We start from the raw sequence: 17,207 nt of genomic DNA, 5'->3' as shown, positions 1-17,207 counted from the left end.
AATAGCTTAAACCACATATTACGGAGCGAAAGTGGAAGCCGTGATGAAGCTTATGCACACAAACACAGACACCGCACATGGCACAAACGGAATAACTCTCTCTCTTTTAGCTATCTTCTTCAATCTCACATTCAAAAAGAAGCATCTCACTTTCGATACTTGATTAATGACGTTGACGATATAGGAATCAATTAGTGTTGGCAATCAGATTACCTTGACCTTTGGCATTCGCCTTTGTTTTCGGTCAAAATGAACACTTTTCCCACTAATGGCTCGTATCAATATCGAAACGATCAATATGGTCGATATCCAGGCCCGCCTTCTCCAGGTGGACTGGGCAGCGCAATGATGAGTGCAAATGCCGCAACTTTTCAACCAGGAAGAGGAATGCCAGGCCTAAGTCCAAGAGGATCATTTGGTGAACAAGGTACTCCAATGTATGCGTACCAACAAAGGTCTCAATCCGGCTCAACACAAGGACAACGATCTCCTGCTTCTTCTGGCTTGTCATTGAATGCGGCTGCACCAGCTTTTCAAATGGGCGGCAACGGTGGTGGTATGCAACGAACGCTGTTAAGTCCGGGCGGAATGAGTCCAATCATGGGTGGTTTGCCTTCGCCTGGCGGATTGTCTCCTTCTTCGCCTAATGCTCGAATCGCTTCATCTCCAAATATAGTTGTGGAAAGTGCCGGGTTCCCATTCGGCGTGAATAACAACAATGGTGGTGGCTGGGGCGCTGCTTCGATCAATGGGAATCGCCAAACACGCAAAGGAAGAGGACCACCTCCCGTCATTCAACCTATACGAACAACAGGTCACAATTCCACGCCTTCAGTCAGTCTGAATCCTGCAGCTTTTGCAGCAGCTTTGGCATCTCAAAAGCCAAAGAGAAAGGTCACTGTCAAGTTGCCGATAGAGATCGAACTTGAAGGCCAAGAAAACGTGTTCAGACACACAATCACTGAAGAGAAAGAAGGCGATCAACGTGATGACGCTGTCAATGCTTTACGAAAGCACTGGATACGACGTGAACCACTTTCTAGTGTGAACGTGAATGATGTTGGTCAAATCACGCCCTCTGACTGTATTCTTTCTCGGGATACATTTCCCTCACTCAATGATAATGGGCATGGTTTGCCTGATTTCGTTGATATATTCTTACCCGGTCAAAGTGCATGGGAAGAAGTACGAGAAACATTTGCGCTAGAGCGAATGGAAAAGGAAGCATTACAAGCAGCAGCAGCAGCAAAAGAGGCTGAAAAGTTTGATACTTCTGACGAAATTGATGCAGGTTGGGGTCTGGGAACAGGTGGTGGCGATGGTGGCACATTTGGTCTTTCTCCTGATAAGCAACGCAATCGCTATAGCAATGAGGAAGTCAGCCCATTAAACGACATCCTAACGCCAAGGCGTGCTGCACATATGACAACGATGTCTCTTAGCCTTTCTTCGAGTGGTAAACCGTTTGGTCCTGCAACATTGACTGCTCTTGGATTGCCAAGTCCGTCAGAGAAGCAAGGTGATGAGAAGGCGTACTCTGACTCGGAAGATCGCAGTGAGCCTGCTTTGGGAGCTCGTCCTCGTGTTGATCGTCAGGCATCCGATCCTGCTATTCTCAGCAATATATCAACGCCTACCAAATCATCGCACAACAAAAACATGTCTTGGCGAGATTTGGGACGCGGATTCGGGTATGATATCCCAGAAGCAGATGAAGAAGATCTGTCGGATGACGAAGAAGTATCGCAAACTATGCAATCCAGCAAGAGGACTCTTGAGCATGATCTGGATATGCAATCCAATCCGAGCGAAGATGCTGATGCTTCAGATTTGGACGAGGATGTCGATAAGACAAATGGTCCAAGTTGGCTGAAGGAGAGGCGGCAAGTTTCAAACATGCCGTTCAAAGCAATCACTGGTGATGAGAGTATTGATAATGGAATGCAAGAGGATTCTGATGAACTGGAAACTTTGTCAGAAGATTACAGCAATCCGTCTGACGAAGAAGCCGCTAGAGCTGAGAAGAGATTGCAGCGTGCAGAACGATTGGCAGCGAAGGAAGCTGAGAACTTTGATCGAGATCACCTCTTATTTGCAGGCAATCGACCTAGGGCCGGAACAGCGGAAACATTTGCAAGTAGTACTCTGGGAGGTGGCACATGGCATCCGCAGAGCGATACAGATCCGCATGCTGGAAGGCCATCAGTATCCTCTGATATCAATGTCATGTCTCGTGGTCCTCTGGATTCGGCAAGCACCTTCCGTGCCAATGCACCCGCCTTTACACCAAGTGATCCAAACCTTACTGCAAAGGCTCCAGATCATTTCCGTCTTCCAAGCATTGCCAATTCCAGCTTTGGTGGATCATTCAAAGGGTCAACATCGATGCGAGGAAACCTCAATGCTGCTGCCCCTTCTTTCGTTCCGGGCTCCTTTACCTTTACAGCACCTAGCAATGCACCTAAGCTACCTCAACTTTCTTCTGCACCGACTCTCATCCCCTCACGCGAAAGCCAAGGTCGCGAGAAACGAGTTCGACATCAAGGTGGAGAGCAAGCGGGTGCAGACGAAGATGCTTTGATGGTAGGAAGTCCACCACGACCGAAACCGTCTGCTGCGAGTGTTCCAAGTGCTCTGCGCGATGGTGATGCCATCAATGGAACCTCTGCACCTCCGTTCAATAGTTCTATCCCCGGCAACTCTTCTGGAATCGCGGCTCTTAATGCTGCACCGCAGCCAACATTGGGAACTTTTTCTTTCCAACCAACTGCAGCTCCTTTCCATCCTACCATTGGCCGCAATGCTGGTAGGGCTGGTATTCCAAGCTTTGAGCCTCCTGCAACTGAAGATCGATTGTCCACCGTACCGCAAACCAGCTTCACATTCAGTCTACCTCGATCGCAGTCTATTTCTCTTCGAAGACCTGATGAGCCTAGTCCGTTTATGAAGCCGATCGATATCCCGAAGAGAGAGCGAGAGGAATTAATCAGCAATCCTGACGATGAGATCCGGTTTGATGATGATGAGGAGGATGGAGATGATGACGACGATACAGTGTCTGACATTATTGAAGAATTGGGCGAGCGAATGGATAGAGCATTGGAAGGATGGGCAGGTAAGATTTTGGATGAAGTGACGATCATGGGTCAGGTACGACCGGTCAATATGGTCACGTTGGACAGTCTGGAACGAAAGACTTTGGTGGAAGCTTTCAGTAGAGAAATTGGTAATCTGTTGGCCGATCATAATGACGTTCTAGAGCAAAGGTTCATGGAGCTTAAAGAGGATGAGCAAGCAGAGCAGTCATCGCGAATTGTACAGGAGAAACTTGAGACGCTCTTGGAACATGTACGCAAAATAGAAGAGAGTGCACCGAGTGATGCCATAGTTGCATCGCAAAAGGCCGAAGATGCCGAAGGAGAATCGACACTGGACAAGCAGATTGGCTCTTTGGGCGACAAAGTTGCCAGCTTGTTGATGGAACACCATGACCGTCTGCAGGAAAGACTATCGCAACTAAGCACACAGGCACAAGCTGATGAACCTTTGCGACTCGTTCAAGAGAAGATCGGATTGTTGTTTGACCATGTGCAAAAGTTGGAAGGCAGAACTTCTGATGATATCATCAATGCATCAAAGGGGGAGCTGGCGTTCGATAGACAGATCGGCGCTTTAGACGAAAAAGTTGTCAAATTGTTAGCAGACCATCACAGCCATTTACAGGAGCGGCACACACAAGCGGAGAAATCTTCGCAAGTCGTACAGGAGAACATCGAAACGCTCTTGGCACATGTACGCAAGTTGGAGGAGAATAGGCGGGATGATGTCGCGCTTGCATTGTCAAGAGCAGCCAAAGCAGAGGGAGAATTGGCTGCGCTTGAGAAACGGATCAGCGATCAAGATACAAAGATTGGCAACTTACAACAAGTCAATGCAACCCAAAAACAAAAAGCAGCACAAAGCGGACAAAAGTTGTCAGAAACGGAAAAACGTATTCGGGAATTGGAAGCAAGTGATCGAGAATTACACGTTGCCCGTGCAAGATTGCAAGATATGGAAGGAAGATTGGCCGATCGAGCAGATCTGGAAAAGAGATTGCAAAACAGCACCGAATCAGAAGCACGCTTGAGGGAGGAATTGGCCGGCTACCAAGCCCGATTCTTGGACATGGAAAGAGACTTGATGTCCATGCGTGAGACATTGGTCGGAAAGGACGAGCTGGAACAAAGTCAAGCAGACTTGACATCTGCTCGAGAAGAGCTTGCAGAGTTGCGGGGACAATTGGGAGAGCGAGATCGAAGAATTCAAGAGCAGAAGGAACAATACGATCATCAAATTGATCTTCAAGTCCAACGTCAAAATATGCTTGTACAACAGATTGACAGAGGTCAACACCTTGCCAGATCATCTTCCACTACAAAGATGCCCGATCAAAACGGTCTCCCACATTCGCCTAGTCATGGATCAACAACATGGGCATCGATTTATGCCCCTTCATCCGGATCCAATGAAAATCAAAAATCTACCTTTGTCGATCAAAGTTTCGATTCAACAAGAAATAATCTCAATGATACCGTCTTTTCATCTCATCAAATGCGTTCCAACTTATCAAATATCTCCAACAGTCGTGCCGTTGAATTAAGCAACGACGGCTGGTGGAGTTGATTCACTCTCATTCACTCATACCCATGTATACCCTTCATACCCATCCAATATTATCGATTTCATTAATGACGTGGTATATAAAGTCCTATTTCATAGCATATTTGCTCTTTGCTCTTAGTTGCGGTCCATAACGAGCAAAGACGAAAGGGAGCGGGATGATGACAACATTCAAACCTGCCAGTAAAGCTGCTGCTCCTGTTGTTGTAAGTCTGCTTGCCATTTGAGTTGCAAAGAGTGGGAAAGCGGCAGCAAAAATTGAACGTGCAACAGAATTTGCACCCATACCTGAAGCGGCAACAGGACGCCAATTATCGGTCGTGAAAGTGAAAACGGAGGTAAAAATCAACAAGAAACCGACACCGAATGGAATTGAGCCAATAATTGGAGCGATCCAATGAACGTTTCGATAAGAAGTGAATGCAAAGATGAAAAGACCTATGGGACACAAGATTGCACCCAATTTAGCAGGATCTAAACGTGCTTCGGGTGGTGCTTTTCCGCCATTCTTTTCTGATAATCTCGTATATCGTTTTGCAAACCAAAATTTCATCAAAACGACACCGCTCATTACTCCAATCCCTAGACCTAAAAAGCTTAACCCATTTTGGTAATCGTTAAAGTTGTGCTTGGCAAAAACGATCGGGAACAACTCAAAGAATAGGTAGAGGATTCCAAGAAGGATTGCGCACCATAGACAGAGCAAGAGCAGCATTGGTTCTAGTGCGAGTAACAAAAACACTCTTGATCCGCTCACAGCGATTGTTTTGACGAGACTCTTTGCCGCAAGGTCTCTTTCGTGTTGAGCATAATAAGAGTTATTTCCCGTCTCTTTGCGTATCCTGCGTGCTTTTTGAATGAGCAGTTGCGGCGGAAATGTTTCTGGTGTAAAGGCGACCAAGATCAATTGAACGAAAGACCAAATGATGATTACCCGGAATGACCATCTCCAATCAGCAAATTGAACGACGAATCCACTATAAACAGGACCCAAGACGGGACCCATAAAAGGTGAAGAAGTATAAACGGCCATTGGAAAAAAGGAATATTTCGGTGAATACATATCGGTGATCGAACCTCCTGCTACACTCAAAAATGCACTTCCAGCGAAACCGGTTAGGTAGCGAAATATAAAGAATACGGCAGGATTATTTGCAAAAGCGACCGGGAAGCCGAGTAAGAAGAATGCTGTTAAACTTAATAGATAAACTGGCCTTCTCCCATAAAATTCCGAAAAAGGTGCCAAGAAGATCGGTCCAGAACCCAACCCTAAAACGAATAATGACAATCCCAAAATTGCAACTTCATGGCTGACGTGTAGATCCATTTCGATTCCTTGATAGCCTGTCGATACGACGGAAGATGCACATGTTACCATTGTACTGGTTGTTGAAATTACCGCTATTATCCACCATTTCTTTAAGTTTGAAAATGTTGCCGGATTGGAAGGATCGTGAGAGTCTTTTGAGAATTCTACTAGTATTCCATCATCTTTTGCATGCTTTTCTGATTTGGGTTCAGAGATATCATCTTGATCGGGTGTATTGTCATGCAGTGATGGTGTTGAAATCGGTGATTCTGTCCCTTGCTGGTGTTGACCTTTCTCCAGCTGATTCTCTGTCGTCATATTCGACAAAAGATGATTGACGGTCAGGAACAAGAGTTGCAATTGTTCATGGCTGCAGTGTGTCAGCAATAGATCTTTTTTGGAAGTATTAATTTGCCGAATAAACATTTGTTTTGATTCGATGCATATGCGTCTGCGTCAGTGGAGGCGGGAATGGTGCAATGCAGTACCGCATAGAAATGGCGTGCGTGGCTGATCACTAGCGTAGAATCAAAAGAAGCTTTTTTTGTTTCGGCATCTTTATTTTCAGAAATCAATGTCCATTAAAATAAAAGAAAAGAGCCAATTATATACAAAATAGTCCCCTTTCTCACCGTTTCTCGGATGGATAAGCATAAGGATTATGATAGGTTGATGATGGCTGTTCTTCGCTGTATCCGGGTGGCGGTAGATCAGAATGATGGTGAGAACTTGATGCAGCAGCTGCCGCTCCAGCTTTCAAAACAGCCAATCCGAATCCATCATCACCCGTCGTCTGTCTGGGCGATGGAACAGAACTCACTCCAAATCCTTCATTCATTTGCATTGGCTGTTGCTGTGAGGGCGAAGTAGGCGAATAGGGTATCTCTCCTGCTGATTGTTGAGGATTAGAGTTGATTGCAGCGCCTGTTGGAATGGCCGGTAATCTTCTTGATCTTCCTGCAGCTGTTGCCTGTTGAACAGCATCATAGGGAGACTGAGAAGATTCTGCTGGTGCGTTTTGTCGAGATTGCGATTGTGTTCTCGATCGTGTTCCATTAGCACCTGCACCATAAGACTGATCATGCTGAGAATGTGCATATTGACTGTGCTTGGTCGATCGGCTCTGGGGTCCAAACGTTCCGCCTTCGACATCTGTTCCATGTCCTGAAGCAGGTGCCATGTCTTGATGACTTTGATATGAAGGTTCATAAGGATATGCGCCAGATTGCTCGTACTGATGACTCTGCGGAGATCGTGCATCGTTCATATATGTGCCAGATTGCTCATACTGATGATTCTGTTGTGATCGTGCATCGTTCGTGTATCCACCATACACATCATGCGATTGTAGCCCTTCGGATTCATTAGTAGGATGATTTGCGGCTGGATTTGCGTTGTAGAAATAATCCATATTACCATCACCGCGAGCAGAATTCGCATGAACAGGTTCAGGCATTCCCATTGGCGTTCCTGCAGCACTTCCATACCCGTTAACGTGAGGTGGAACGGTAGTAGCAGGTGATGAAAGATCATGAGCGCCATATCCAGCAAGATTGTTGGAGCTGTTTGGGACCGAAGAATCGTAATATCTACTTGCAGCAGTTTGTGGTTGAGATCCACGTAAAGCTCCTGTACCTACGCCAGCAATGTATGCATTACTGCCAGCACCCGTACCCGCTGCATTGTGCATGGCATACGAGCCGTCATCGCCGTACGCATAACCGTAATCCTGCTGATATTGTCCAGCTCCATGGTATCCAGCGCCAGGTGGAAGTCCTCCATGTCTACCTTGACCATGTGGTGTGTAATCTTCATAATCTTGTTTTAATGGTAATTCTTCTACATGTTCAGTCTCGTATGTTGCAAATTTGGGTAAATCCTTTTGTCTTCGCTTTCGATCCGATTCCGCTTGAATAGCATCCATTCTCATCTGATCTGCGTATCCGTTATTGGCACCATAACCACCACCGCCGGTATTTTGAGGTGCTCTCCAAGTATCTTCATCTTGCATCTTGTTTCTTTTGTTCCGTCCGCCTCCTCCTCCTCCACGTCCGCCGCAACTACAACAGAAAGCGCATGAGCTCAAAACGATTAAAATCCATGCTGCCAATGCTAACCAGAGAGCTACACCATATGAAGCACTGGCTCCATTGATTGAGTCGATCCGCTTCTTTGCCAAGACAAAAAGAGCGAAATTAAGTGCAACAGCGACTAGTGTTAATGTCGACGCCAGACCAGAAAATAATCCATTAATGCAGACCAAAGACATATCACCGCAATGAGCTAATAAGCCGGTCAAGAGTGTGATAACGCATGCTGCCAATGCGATCGGGTTCAAGACGAGACAGTATGTCAAACCTTTGATGACGGCTGTAGAATATTTACTCGAATCGACCTGGTACCCATCTACATTTGTTGCGATTCCAAGAAGTTGTGTAGGATTAAATGAGTATCCGATAGTAGGACCTTTGCATGTTCCTTGAATGCAATAGCCGAGACATCCTAGCGTAGCCTTTTGACCTGATTCGGTACCGTTTCCACCAATCGTTGCCTCTAAGAAAGACAAAGATTTAATGACAGGGGTAGAACATGTTACCAGAACAAGTAGAATACACGCTGCCAAAACCAAAATAGTTGCCGGAGTTGCTGATCTCATTGTGTGTGTAAGGTGTAGGTTAGACCATCAGTGGCTTAACGTGATGGCCTTTAGTGGTGGTTATCACTTTGACGAGTAATTCCCGGTAAATGATGATGATGATGGAAGGAATGATTCAGGAGATTTGAACTGAATGTAGTAGTTGTTGAATACACGCGCTAAAATGCTGCACAGCCTAAGTGAATGCATGCCAATCCTTTCTTTTGTTCCGGTACTGGGACACACGCTTTAAGCTCTCACTCTCTCCGCACTCACTCCCCTTTCTATCGGCACGGAGGTGCGCCGTAGGAGTTACTGCAATAGACTAAGCGAACAACATCTTGGCACTGCCACTAGAGCATGGACGAGTACCATATGGATGTTTGTTGTGATCGACACTTATATAATCCTTTCGAAGCTTCGAGGATGACAGGTCAAGCATTCACCGCATATACTCTGGCGCGGGTTGTTCCCGTTTGGTAAGAATGACCCCTGTCTTTATTGTATCGTTAAAGCTTGTTCAACTCTACGCACGTTTCTATATGGCCTTCTCTGTTACAATACCCCTAAACTTATCCTCCCCACTTTCTTACCTCTCTTCGGAGCCTAAATGCCTTTTCACGCTTTATCTCTTTTGTGGGCCCTCTTTGATTTTAAGCTCGCTCGATCAATCAAGAACAACACTCTTATATATGCTTTGACGCGTCTAGTGCACTACCATTTTAACCCTAATTTTTGTCTGTGCGGTGAAGCATTAAATGACGTCGACAGAAAAGGTACAGCGCGGACAAACAATGCAGAGAAGACCCAAAAAAGATAAAAAATAAAAAATAATTCGCCGGCGATGGAATAGGATTTCCGAATTTATTAAAGACAAAGTGTCATGAACGATTACATGCACTTTGAAATCATCACCACCACCTCATCAATCATAATGGCCACGACGACAGAAAAATCTCCTGTCAATGGGACACCTCGATCAGAATTATCAGAGGAAGATGGAGGGGTGGTGAGCAATACAACAGTAACGACTGAATTAATCGGAAAAAAAGGTGATAAGAAAGAAAGCCTTACATTCACTCATCAAGGTGTCAAAGGTATATCTCATAAAGTGGACAAGGATGGTGCTGTTCATCTTCTCCCAAAAAGGAGTGGAAAGACAAATCGAATTCGCACTCTAGTGTCATTCAAAGCACGAGAATCTCACTTTGACAGGTTCAACAAAGAAGCGGCAAAGGATCCATTCAGAGGATTCTATACTTTGTTCTGGATCAGCTTGATGATCTTTGTCCTCAACACCTTTTACAACTCGTTTGCAACGACTGGACAGATCTTATCGCTAACATTCGCCACTTTGTTCAGTCGAGATGCAATCGTCTTGGCCATCTCCGATGGTGTATTGATCGGAAGCTTGTTCATCTGTGTTCCTTTTGCAAAAATTTTGGTCAATGGCTGGTGCAGATACTGGCCAACACTGATTTGGTTTCAACACGTCTGGCAAGCATGCTTGTTGGGTATCGTCATCAAATGGTCCCATTATCGTGATTGGCCATGGGTTCAATCTGGCTTTTTCGTTTTGCATACACTGTCAATGTTGATGAAAATTCACAGTTATATGGCCATCAATGGATATCTTGCCGATACATATCACAGGATGAAACGATTGGAACACACAATCGAAGAACGGGTCGCTGATGTGGAAGGTATTCGAGAAGGTGAAAAGCCGGTCGGAAAAGGAGGCGTATCGGAAGAAGCATGGAAGCGTGCAGTTGAAAAAGCAGCAGCCGCAGACGAAACAGATTTGCGCAGTAAAGCAGAAGGAGGTGATGCAAACGGTCATTTAGCAGTGGATACTGATGAATCAACTGAAGCAGTCTCTACACAAGTTGGCGAGTGGGACAATCTGCAAGCGCAACGCGGCACCAGCACTCTACGTCAACGAGCAAATTCTACCATCATTGATCGGAAGCCATCCGTTCAACACCCCGAACGAGATCATAAAAAGAAGAGCGAAAAGAGCAAACATAAGGACAATCAAGAGACACTGATCCGTGATCCACATCCTCTTGCTACCCATCCTGATCCATTGATCAACAGCTTGGCACGTGAGGTTGAGTTATTACGTGAAGAGCTCACTTCCAGCAGACCTGGAATCGATGAAAAGAATCCAGATGTGTACACGGAAACAGTGACATGGCCAAGCAATGTCACATTTGCCAACTTTTTCGATTATTTATTGGTGCCAACATTGGTGTACGAGCTTTCCTACCCACGTCTCAAGACAGTACGTCCTCTATACCTTTTGGAAAAGGCTCTGGCTACTTTTGGAACATTCTTTGTGATCTATGTGATTACTGAACATTGGATCATGCCTCGTCAACCAAGTCCCGATACGCCGCTATTGCATACATTTTTGGAATTGGCCGTACCGATGATGTTGAATTATTTGTTGATCTTTTACATCATGTTTGAGTGTATTTGTCAATTTTTCGCCGAATGGACTGGATTTGCGGATCGATTATTTTATGAAGATTGGTGGAATGCAACTTCGATGGACGTTTTCTCACGAAGATGGAACAGACCCGTTCACAGTTTTTTGCTACGACATGTTTATGCAAGTTCAATCACTGCTGGTTTACCAAAAGGTGTTGCAATGTTTATAACATTTTTGCTTTCTTCTTTGCTGCACGAATTGGTGATGGCAATCGTTAGTGGAAAGATTCGTGGATATCTGTTTGCTATGCAAATGGCACAATTGCCTCTTATATTTATCAGTCAAATTCCGTTCGTCAAGAGGAACGAGACTTTAGGCAACATTATCTTTTGGACGGGTTTGTTGATTGGATTCCCCATGTTGAACATTGCTTATATTACGTATTAATGTGCTTTATATCTCCACCATAATGAAATGTGTTTGTAAGCTAGCAGCAGGAGCGCGGGGGGAGAGGATTTGATGAGTGGCAGGCAGCACGCGTTAGTGGTTGTGTGTGTGTTCTCCGTTCTCCCCCCTAATAGCACGGGCCACAGTTAGATGATTGCTGGCTACCATCATCCTTCTTTTTCAGCAATGGATTGATGAAAGATGAATTCTGTAAATGGGACAGCGTCCGACGTAGTCCCTTCGATGGGCAGCGTCAAAGCCCAACTAGAAGAAGAACAAAAAGTTATTGAAGGCGCTCAAAGAATCTTAGCAACAGAAAGAGGTAATGAGAAATTACGAAGGCAAGTACAAAATGAATTACTCGTTGCACAAGCAAGGATCGGACAAATTCAACAACATTCTTCACCTTCTCCAACATTTCAACAAAGGCTTCCAAAGTTGATGGATGTATCATCACAAGAACGTGAGGTGGAAGAAGAAAAACCTGCTCGTGATAGCGTAAGGAGACAAGCATTCACGCTTATGCAAGCATTACGAGCAACGACTGGAACTCGTCAAGTGTATGGAGCTACACCGAATGTTTCATCACCATTAGCAGCAGCTTCGACTTCTACAAATCCAAATGCGAGCCTAAGTCAATCTGCATCTCCGCTTATGGCTCCACCGGTCACGCCAAGTATGACTAGACAAGCACAACGAACAAGAACGGCGGCTACGAGACCGCAGCATAATCGAACGCCGAGTCACGTTAATGGTTTGGGAAGTATTGCTCATAGGCAAATCGACCTTTTAAATCGCTTGACGAGTTTGTTGGTTTCGAATATCAGAGTGAGATACGATTGTCCGATTGAAACCTTGGTAGAGGCAACTATACCATGTTTGGCAGATTCATCAGGGAAAGAAGTTCGAGCGATCGCATATCGTCTTTTACGTCATGCTGTTGTCCGTCCTCCTTGGCATTTGATTCGTGCTTGCAGGCAAAGGGGTTTGGATCTGTATATCGTTCGAACTTTTTCTCGTGATGCACGTTTCACCATCGAAAAAGAACAAGCACTCAAATTGGTTCGATGTATTATGGAATGCGCCTCTCTCGACAAAACAGATGGCGATGCACTCATAAGTGTCAGTGTCATTCGGGCAATGTGTGCTGCTTTGGAGCACGGAGAAGAGCGTTTGCGTTCGTTGTATATCGAGACGTTGGCGGAGTTGGTGCTACATGATGTCGATCTGGTGATACGGAGCGGCGCAATGAGAATTTTGCTTAGTGCAGCCGGTGACGTATCGGTGGACATACAACCAGAGTTGCTTGCCATTATGCTATATCTTGCCGATATGCCTTCTACAAGACGCTATTTTCGACCAGGTTACGATCTTGTTACGTGCATTTCCGGATTCACAGATGCGACAGAAAGCGTTGAATATTTACGAAATACCTCACTAGCTGTATCCATGCTGATGCGATCTTGGAGTGGTTTGCTATTCATGTGCTTAGAGGATCAGAGTGCAATCAAGTCAATCATTGGTGCCCTGAGGGTCAATCCAACAGCAATCCAGGACGAAATCATCACAATGTTTATAACATTTTTTGGAGTACGACCAAAATTGTTTCAAAAATGTGCACGTGGACCAGGGTTGGATAAAAGTACGGAAGAGCAGCTTTTCAGGGATGAGACTCGAGTGAATTTGTTGGACTCGTTCATTCTCTTGTTTGTGACGATCTTGTTGGACAATGACATCATAGGTGCATTAGTGCATGTTGTTCAAGATCGACCGCAATTATCGGAGAAAGCATTGAGTTTCATGGAAATGCTTACCAATATTAGTTCGGCTCGACTGCCAAGCGAATACGATTATCAGATGCATTCTCTGTCTGAGTTGTTCACCAGTAGGCTCAAAGGAGAAGCACAGCAAGATCAACATGAAGAGCGTGAGAGGGCATCAAAGGTGCTGTCCATTCTTGATCGATTCTCTGCCAATCAAGCTAGGAAACAGACTGTTCTCGGCCAGAGACCTCGAGCAAGTTCCGTTCTCAAAGCACCAAAAGCTCCAGTGCAAGTTGATGACAATGCTTTCCGCAGCTTGTGCTTGGAGGCAAATGTGATCAACTCTAAAGATCAATCCAAGTGGAATATAGAAGCGCTGCAAATGCTTTTTGAGACGGTTCTTGTGCATCCTAAACGATTGGAGGAAGCCATGCGAGCAAGTAAGCTGGTGAAGAGGGTTTTGGTGTTCTTTCACCCATTCACCATGCGATACTCTTCTTTGCCCAAAGTGTCTTCTACATTGAATCAAAAGTACACAAAGTTGGGATGCACAATCTTGCAGACTCTGTTATCGAATCCGGATGGTGTTCGATTTCTTCTTGAGGATCGTTTGATACGTGAGATTGCAGATTGCTTGGAGACGGATATCATGTCCGAGCAGCGGTTGCAAGACACTGCCGTTGCTGGATATTTCGAGCTGATAGGTGTGCTTTCAAAACATCCTGAAGGTATAGCAGTCGCTTCGCAGTCACGATTATTCACTGCGTTGTTCCGCATCATTGACAAACGTGGTCGTTTGGACCTGGCAAGACTCATGCTTCGCCATTTGGATTTCTCGGAAGATAGCCATTATCGGATTATCTTGTCCAGAATGCTGGCACATAGGTCACGCAAATTTAGGGTGGAAGCAATGCAAAGGGTAGCAGAAATGATACGTCAAAAGCCAAATCCATGGAACGTTCGCTTGTTGGTTAATCAGCTGTATGATTCGTCAATCGTAGTGCGTAATCTTGCTTCGGATCTTTTGTTGCAGGCTTGCATTTCGTCTTCTGCCACATTGGATATGGTGGTGGATATGCGTCCGATGTTATCTCCTGACGGAGCCCAATCTCTTCTACTCAAATTTGTTTCTAGCTCACATGGTTTGCGTTATCTCATGCAAGGTGATTATATCGATCGCGAAATGGATGAATGGTTACATGTGGGTAATTTGGTATATGCCAATCGAATTGAAGCTTTACTAAGTCAAGCACTCGACATTCGACAACAACCTCCGGGAGGGGAGTGGGATGGTACCGTTCCTGCTCACTTTTATGGAGAGTTGATCAAAACGGAAGAAGGTCGTGAATTGTTGGAAAGGAAAGGCCACTTTGCTGACTTTGCACATTTCATCGTACAACATTCGGAAGAGGAGAATGATGTGGAAGTCTTGATGAAGCTAAAGAGTGTTTTGTGGGCGGTCGGTAATATCGGCGCACACAGAGGTGGAATACAGTTCCTCGAGGGAGAAGGTTTGGTTACCACAATTGTACAGATGGCAGAGAATACAAAAGTGTCTTCCTTGCGTGGGACGTGTTATTTCGTTTGTGGATTGATTGCGAGCAACCAATTAGGATCGGAACTCCTTCAAGATGCCGGCTGGACGATCTCTACACCCCACTTCTTAGCTCAAGATGCACCTTTCGGCTATTGCTTGCCACCGAAAACCTTTTTGGCTCTACCGCCATGGGAACCTCAAAATGGTTTATATGGAAATCGATTGCCACCACCTAAAAGTCGGTTAGAGAGGAACGTGATTTTGCATCTTTCCAGTTTAGGCAATGCAATCGTGGCTACAAAAGCTTCTCGTGCCTTGCTCAAATTGAAAGAACGTCATCCTGATTTGTTCATTACCAATCGATCTGCCGTCGAGATGAACATTGAGCGGGCGATCGAGATGTTTGTGAGAGCATTACATCTAATGGAAACACAACCTTTACGTCAATCTGTTCGAAGGTATATTTGGGAACTATTCGAGGTCAAGATGGACGATGAATTCACACAAAAGGTAATGAATTGTTCAGAGAGGTTGTCTTCAATGGCACGCGACAAAGCCACAAGAGCACAAAGACCTTCTTTGTCTCGTTCTCCATTGCCCGCAAGGGAGGAGGTTGCAGAGGTAACGTTTGCCGCTCAAAAGCATGGCCTTGATGATAGTACGTTTGGACATGATGCAGAAGAGGATGAAGATGATGTGGACTACGACGACGATGACGATGACGAAGTGATCGAAGATGATACAGAAGATGAGGATGGCGTATTGATTGATATCGATAACGGATCCGAAAGTGAAACATCTTCTGATGCGGAAAGAAATCAAGATTCCAACGAAGAAGAGGAAGAAGCTGTAGAAATTGCTGCTAAACCCAAACTCGGTAGGGTGAATGGGAAAAAGCATACTGCTATTACACGCGAAGGAAATGGAATGATGAAAACATATCTCAAGCCAAAAGTTCGATTAGTGGGGGGATTTGGTCAGGACGGCGCTGATTCAAGTTCACTCAATGATTCGGCGGGATGAACACATGCATCAATTCGTTGTATTTTTAATAATTTATCATTATTGCACAATCTCGTGACCATTATGATTGAATTGCTCGAGGGAGTGACTACTGACCAACCAGCCCGCGAAGGGGGCCTCACTGTCAATAAGCGAAGGAGAAGGGAACGATTGTTGCCCTAGAAAAGCATTGATTGATTGTTGCTGATAGGCTGGGCGATCAAGAGAGTTTATTCCGGATAACCCACGCAGAAGGTCTTTATGATTGCGGTATTCTGTTATGGCCTCCTTGCATTCAGAGTAAGTTGCGTTGGGAGTAAGTTGCATATCCAGACGCTTCTTTGCATCACAAACAAACCTGAACCAATCCAACTTGCAAAAGGTAGATCGACTAGATTGTCTCAAAGGTTCACCGGCTGATCTGCGTAGAGCTGCGCCTTGACGATGTCCTTCAACGATACCTTGTGGTTTTGCACCCAAACACCAAACCAGAGAATTCGCACTTGGCACAAGATCTCGCTCATCTGATGGACCCGAGACGCATGCGTCCGGTTTGTGATTGAGTAGATCTTCTTGAACACTTTCTCGACTGTGTAGAAAAGGAAGGGTAGCGAAGGCAATTTGCGGGATGGGTCCATTTCCACACTTTCTCCGTAACATCTTCTGACACTTCTCCAGCGCATCAGCTTGATCTGGAAAGGCCTGATTTCCAATCACGTATGATTGCAGTGAGACTTTTCCAATGATTCCGTACAGCAATGCACCCTGAATACCCATCAATGTCCAATGGGCAATTTTGTCACTGCAGCTCATCGAAATGCTTGGTTCTGCATCAGGGCGACCAGGTTTGGTTCGAATGTGTGTTTGGGTAGAGGAAGACATAGTCCGACCTCGTAAGACTGTAGGGGATGGGGCTTCATTGTCGTGCTTTTCATCAGCAATCAGTGAGGAGGACAAGTCCCCGCATGGTAAAGTCGAGCAATACAGATGCAAGTGTGCATCTTCGATTAGGCCGAAGCGGTTGTCATTTCTAACAAATATGCGTGGTATACCCTTCAGATGAGAAGATATCAGATCATCATTCTCGTCAAGCAATCTCTGCAAAAGCCAATGTCTTGCAGCTCTTCTAGCCAATACCTCAGCATGAGAATCGTGCAGTAAATCGCCATGTTTGGAAAGATGTGAGAATGGCAACGCTTTCACGCCTGTTGCCAAAGCGATACAATGCCATTCTGATTGAACGGAAAGAACAATTCCAGCCAATACTGTCCATTCATATCTCCCATCTTGTCTAATCCTTGGTTTAGCACCACCTTTTCCAAAAGAATTATATTGTTGTAAACATAATCTTGCTATTTGATCGGCATGATCCATGGGATGGTTGTATGCAGACACAAAGTGTTGTCGCGTGTTAATTA

General features: G+C 45.2%; 6 protein-coding genes across 6 annotated transcripts; 3 read left to right on the top strand and 3 right to left on the bottom strand.

The window, feature by feature from the left end:
- The first annotated feature begins 61 nt into the window (after nucleotides 1-61).
- On the top strand, nucleotides 62-4,721 carry FA14DRAFT_161977 (uncharacterized protein). Its single transcript, XM_025499367.1, has one exon. The coding sequence runs from the start codon at nucleotides 250-252 to the stop codon at nucleotides 4,663-4,665; it is 4,416 nt and encodes a 1,471-aa protein (XP_025352919.1). The 5' UTR covers nucleotides 62-249; the 3' UTR covers nucleotides 4,666-4,721.
- A 29-nt stretch (nucleotides 4,722-4,750) lies between these two features.
- On the bottom strand, nucleotides 4,751-6,289 carry FA14DRAFT_126499 (MFS general substrate transporter; the record flags this gene model as incomplete). Its single annotated transcript, XM_025496751.1, has 1 exon — nucleotides 4,751-6,289. One exon carries the CDS (start codon nucleotides 6,287-6,289, stop codon nucleotides 4,751-4,753), a length of 1,539 nt encoding a protein of 512 aa, XP_025352918.1.
- Nucleotides 6,290-6,498: 209 nt separating this feature from the next.
- FA14DRAFT_76100 (pali-domain-containing protein) lies at nucleotides 6,499-9,058 on the bottom strand. The gene has a single exon (XM_025502840.1). It carries the CDS (start codon nucleotides 8,625-8,627, stop codon nucleotides 6,600-6,602), a length of 2,028 nt encoding a protein of 675 aa, XP_025352917.1. The 5' UTR covers nucleotides 8,628-9,058; the 3' UTR covers nucleotides 6,499-6,599.
- A 482-nt stretch (nucleotides 9,059-9,540) lies between these two features.
- Nucleotides 9,541-11,487, top strand: FA14DRAFT_125557 (MBOAT-domain-containing protein; the record flags this gene model as incomplete). Its single annotated transcript, XM_025496711.1, has 1 exon — nucleotides 9,541-11,487. The coding sequence occupies one exon, from the start codon at nucleotides 9,541-9,543 to the stop codon at nucleotides 11,485-11,487; it is 1,947 nt and encodes a 648-aa protein (XP_025352916.1).
- A 678-nt stretch (nucleotides 11,488-12,165) lies between these two features.
- FA14DRAFT_125928 (uncharacterized protein) lies at nucleotides 12,166-15,810 on the top strand (the record flags this gene model as incomplete). Its single annotated transcript, XM_025496726.1, has 1 exon — nucleotides 12,166-15,810. One exon carries the CDS (start codon nucleotides 12,166-12,168, stop codon nucleotides 15,808-15,810), a length of 3,645 nt encoding a protein of 1,214 aa, XP_025352915.1.
- A 39-nt stretch (nucleotides 15,811-15,849) lies between these two features.
- FA14DRAFT_157318 (uncharacterized protein) lies at nucleotides 15,850-17,163 on the bottom strand (the record flags this gene model as incomplete). The annotated part of the gene is made up of 1 exon (XM_025497889.1): nucleotides 15,850-17,163. The coding sequence occupies one exon, from the start codon at nucleotides 17,161-17,163 to the stop codon at nucleotides 15,850-15,852; it is 1,314 nt and encodes a 437-aa protein (XP_025352914.1).
- Between the last annotated feature and the right edge of the window lie 44 nt (nucleotides 17,164-17,207).

The sequence above is a fragment of the Meira miltonrushii genome, assembly GCF_003144205.1.
Source record: "Meira miltonrushii strain MCA 3882 unplaced genomic scaffold FA14scaffold_4, whole genome shotgun sequence".
NCBI lineage: Eukaryota > Fungi > Basidiomycota > Exobasidiomycetes > Exobasidiales > Brachybasidiaceae > Meira > Meira miltonrushii.
This window is presented reverse-complemented; position numbering and strand designations above follow the sequence as displayed.